Source organism: Penaeus vannamei, chromosome 8 (assembly GCF_042767895.1).
Source record: "Penaeus vannamei isolate JL-2024 chromosome 8, ASM4276789v1, whole genome shotgun sequence".
Classification (NCBI taxonomy): domain Eukaryota; kingdom Metazoa; phylum Arthropoda; class Malacostraca; order Decapoda; family Penaeidae; genus Penaeus; species Penaeus vannamei.
Genome location: NC_091556.1, coordinates 8,479,533 through 8,484,532, shown reverse-complemented (window position 1 = coordinate 8,484,532; position 5,000 = coordinate 8,479,533). Strand labels below are relative to the sequence as shown.

General features: G+C 46.1%; 1 protein-coding gene across 1 annotated transcript; it reads right to left on the bottom strand.

Moving 5' to 3' along the window:
* Window positions 1–2,302: 2,302 nt before the first annotated feature.
* On the bottom strand, window positions 2,303–2,920 carry LOC113807579 (uncharacterized). Its single transcript, XM_027358872.2, has one exon. It carries the CDS (start codon window positions 2,918–2,920, stop codon window positions 2,303–2,305), a length of 618 nt encoding a protein of 205 aa, XP_027214673.2.
* Between the last annotated feature and the right edge of the window lie 2,080 nt (window positions 2,921–5,000).

The following is a 5,000-nucleotide window of genomic DNA, read 5'->3' as shown; positions in this document are numbered from 1 at the left end:
GAACCTTCACGGAACCCCCACAGCATAGCACAGAACCTCCATAGAACCCCCAAAACATAGCACAGAACCTTCACAGCATAACACAGAACCTCCATAGAACCCCCACAGCATAGCACAGAACCTCCACATCATAGAACAGGACTTCCATAGAACACCCACAGCATAGACCAGAACCTTCACAGCATAGCACAGAACCTCCACATCATAGCACAGAACCTCCATAGAACCCCCACAGCATAGACCAGAACCTTCACAGCATAGCACAGAACCTCCACAGCATAGCACAGAACCTCCATAGAACCCCCACAGCATAGAGCAGAACCTCCACAGCATAGCACAGAACCTCCACAGCATAGAACAGAACCCCCATAGCATAGCACAGAACCTCCACAGCATAGTACAGAATCTTCACAGCATAGAACAGAACCCCCATAGCATAGCACAGAACCTCCACAGCAAAGCACAGAACCTCCACAGCATAGCACAGAACCCCCACAGCATAGCACAAAACCCCTACAGCATAACACAAAACCTCCACAGCATAGCACAGAACCTCCACAGCATAGCACAGAACCTCCACAGCATAGCACAGAACCCCCACAGCATTGCACAAAACCCCTACAGCATAGCACAGAACCTCCGTAGAACCCCCACAGCATAGCACAGAACCTCCATAGAACTCCCACAGCATAGCACAGAACCCCCACAGCATAGCACAGAACCTCCATAGAACCCCCACAGCATAGCACAGAAACTCCACAGAACTCCCACAGCATAGCACTGAAGCTCCATAGAACCCCCACAGCATAGCACAGAGGCTCCACAGAACCCCCACAGCATAGCACAGAGGCTCCACAGAACCCCCACAGCATAGCACAGAAGCTCCACAGAACCCCCACAGCATAGCACAGAACCTCCACAGCATAGCACAGAACCTCCACAGCATAGCACAGAACCTCCATGGAACCCCCACAGCATAGCACAAAACCTCCACATCATAGCACAGAACCTCCATAGAACTCCCACAGCATGGCACAGAACCCCCACAGCATAGCATAGAACCTCCACAGCATAGCACAGAACCCCCACAGCATAGCACAGAACCTCCACAGCATAGCACAGAACCCGCACAGCATAGCACAGAACCTCCACAGCATAACACAGAACCTCCACAGCATAGCACAGAACCTCCACAGAACCCCCATAGCATAACACAGAACCTCCACAACATAACACAGAACCTCCACAGCATAGTACAGAACCCCCACAGCATAACACAGAACCTCCACAGCATAGCACAGAACCTCCACAGCATAACACAGAAGCTCCACAGCATAGCACAGAAGCTCCACAGAACCCCCACAGCATAGCACAGAACCTCCACAGCATAGCACAGAACCTCCACAGCATAGCACAGAACCTCCACAGCATAGCACAGAACCTCCACAGCATAGCACAGAATCCTCACAGCATAGCATAGAACCCCCACAGCATAGCACAGAACCCCCACAGCATAGCAGAGAATCCCCACAGCATAGCAGAGAATCCCCACAGCATAGCACAGAATCCCCACAGCATTGCACAGAACCCCTACAGCATAGCACAGAACCTCCATAGAACCCCCACAGCATAGCACAGAAGCTCCACAGAACCCCGACAGCATAGCACAGAAGTTCCACAGAATCCCCACAGCATAGCACAGAAGCTCCACAGAACCCCCACAGCATAGCGCAGAAGCTCCACAGAACCCCGACAGCATAGCACAGAACCTCCATAGAACCCCCACAGCATAGCACAGAACCTCCACAGAACTCCCACAGCATAGCAGAGAACCTCCATAGAACCCCCACAGCATAGCACAGAACCTCCATAGAGCCCCCACAGCATAGAACAGAACCTCCACAGCATAGCACAGAACCCCGACAGCATAGCACAGAACCCCCACAGCATAGCACAGAACCTCCATAGAACCCCACAGCATAGCACAGAACCTCCGTAGAACCCCCACAGCATAGCACAGAACCTCCATAGAACCCCACAGCATAGCACAGAACCTCCGTAGAACCCCCACAGCATAGCACAGAACCTCTATAGAACCCCCACAGCATAGAACAGAACCTCCACAGCATAGCACACAACCTCCATAGAACCCCCACAGCATAACACAGAACCTCCATAGAACCCCCACAGCATAGAACAGAACCTCCACAGCATAGCACACAACCTCCATAGAACCCCCACAGCATAGCACAGAACCTCTATAGAACCCCCACAGCATAGAACAGAACCTCCACAGCATAGCTCACAACCTCCATAGAACCCCCACAGCATAGCACAGAACCTCCATAGAACTCCCACAGCATAGCACAGAACCTCCATAGAACTCCCACAGCATAGCACAGAACCTCCATAGAACTCCCACAGCATAGCACAGAACCTCCATAGAACCCCCACAGCATAGCACAGAACCCCCACACCATAGCACAGAACCTCCACAGCATAGCAATGAACCTCCATAGAACTCCCACAGCATAGCAATGAACCTCCATAGAACCCCCACAGCATAGCACAGAATCCCCACAGCATAGCACAGAAGCCCCACAGCATAGCACAGAACCTCCACAGCATAGCACAGAACCCCCACAGCATAGCACAGAACCCCCATAGCATAGCACAGAAGCCCCACAGCATAGCACAGAACCTCCATAGAACCCCCACAGCATGGCACAGAACCTCCACAGCATAGCACAGAACCTCCACAGCATAGCACAGAACCCCCAACCTCCGTAAAACCCCCACAGCATAGCACAGAACCTCCACAGAACCCCCACAGCATGGCACAGAACCTCCACAGCATAGCACAGAACCCCCACAGCATAGCACAGAACCCCCACAGCATAGCACAGAACCTCCACAGCATAGCACAGAACCTCCACAGCATAGCACAGAACCCCCACAGCATAGCACAGAACCTCCACAGCATAGCACAGAACCTCCACAGCATAGCACAGAACCTCCACAGCATAGCACAGAACCTCCACAGCATAGCACAGAACCCCCACAGCCTCAGACGAGAGACCCCCCCTTCCCACCCCTGACTCGGTGACCCCCCACAGCGTCTGACGTAATCCCCGTGCTAATGGAGTGACGGTCTCTCTGCGGCCAAATGTTTAGACTGTGGCTGTGTTTCTCTCTTTCTGCAGACCTGCTTTCGTGGGAGTGCTTGGTCTTGTGCTGTTTTTGTCTGTCTGTCTGTCTGTTTCTTAGTTTTTATTGTCTGTTTTTGTTTTCTCTGTCTTTATGTTTCTCTATGTTTCTTGGGCTTTCTTATTTTGTTTCATTCTCCTTTTTTCCTCTCTCTCTCTCTTTCCCCATCCTCTCTCTCTCTTTCTTTCTTTCTTTCACTCCCTCTCTCACCAAATCATCACAGTAAAAAAAAAAAAAATGTTTGTATGGTAGATAAGATGAAAAATTACCTTAGTCTCGGATTCTCTCTCTTGCAGAATGACTCGCCGAAATCTCCTGAAGCGATTCAATTCTCTCTGCTTGGTTAGTGGCGTTGAGAGGTAGCGGTTCCACGGCGTTCGGCGATGGCGCTTCGGGTTCCATTTTTTTTTTTTTTATCTTGCTCTGTCTGCCTAAAGTGCGCGCGCCTTTCCCACGCTCGAGTACATGTTCCCATACAAAGGTAAATACGTATAGGTAGATAAATACACGTACATGCGTGGACGTACAGGCGCAGAGACATACACACACACACACACACACACACACAAGCTATTATACGTATGATAAACAAATGCAGACGAATATGCACATAAACATGTACACATAATTAAATAAACAGACAAAGGAATGCACACACAAATACATAGAAACACAAACAATCCAATAATTCAGGGGCATCCAAACAGAGAAGATTGTGAAAAGAAATGGCAATCAATTTTGGAAATGTAATGTCACAAATAAAAAAAAATGATGCACTCGCGATATTTAATACTTGATATAGCCGTGTTTGACTCATTTATAGTCATTTTGAGAGAGAGAATCCGAGACTAAGGTAATCTTTCATCTTTTCTACCATACAAACATTTTTTTTTTTCTCTCTGAAAATGATTTATGGGATAGAGAAGGAGGAATGGAAGGAGGGGATGGGGTGAGAGAGAGAGAGAGAGAGAGAGAGAGAGAGAGAGAGAGAGAGAGAGAGAGAGAGAGAGAGAGAGAGAGAGAGAGAGAGAGAGAGAGGCAAATTTCTCTTAATATCGTATTAAAAAGAAAACGGGAATGAAATAAATACTACTTATCATACTGACAGTAATGGTGTTTTAACGGCACCAAATTGCATAGTTAAAAAACATGACAAAATAAGATAAAATTTGGTAAAAGGTTGCGTAATGGTAATAATGATACTGACAATGGCATTTTTAACAAACTTTTTAATGAATGCAGGAGTGACAGTGATGTTATACAGCGAAAACATGAAAGTGACTTCTATAAAACAAGTCATAGTAATAAGAAGAACAACAGTAATGATGATGATAATAATGATGATGATGATGATGATAATAATAATGATAATGGTGATGACAATAAAAACTATTTGTATTCATTCATGAAAAAAGAATCCTCAATAACAAATGTATTTACTAATTTTATTTATCTAATAATCGGCTATTAATTGATCATAATCACACACACATATATTAGAATACACCCAAGGCCATAGCTTTTTTTTTTCGTTCTACTTTAAAATCCATCTAAGGACCTTGTATTATTTCATCTTGTTTCGAACATCCAAAAAATGAAACACAAAAAGTTTCGAAGCTTTACGACTATACATTTTTTTCGTCAGTCACATAACTTTACTAAACAAATGAAATATTACAATGGTGAAATTCATAATAAAAATATATACAACGAAGATACAAATAGCAACATCAATAACTTAATTTATATGTGATTTTTCGAGTCAAGATATAGTTCGTCTTCGGGAAATAATA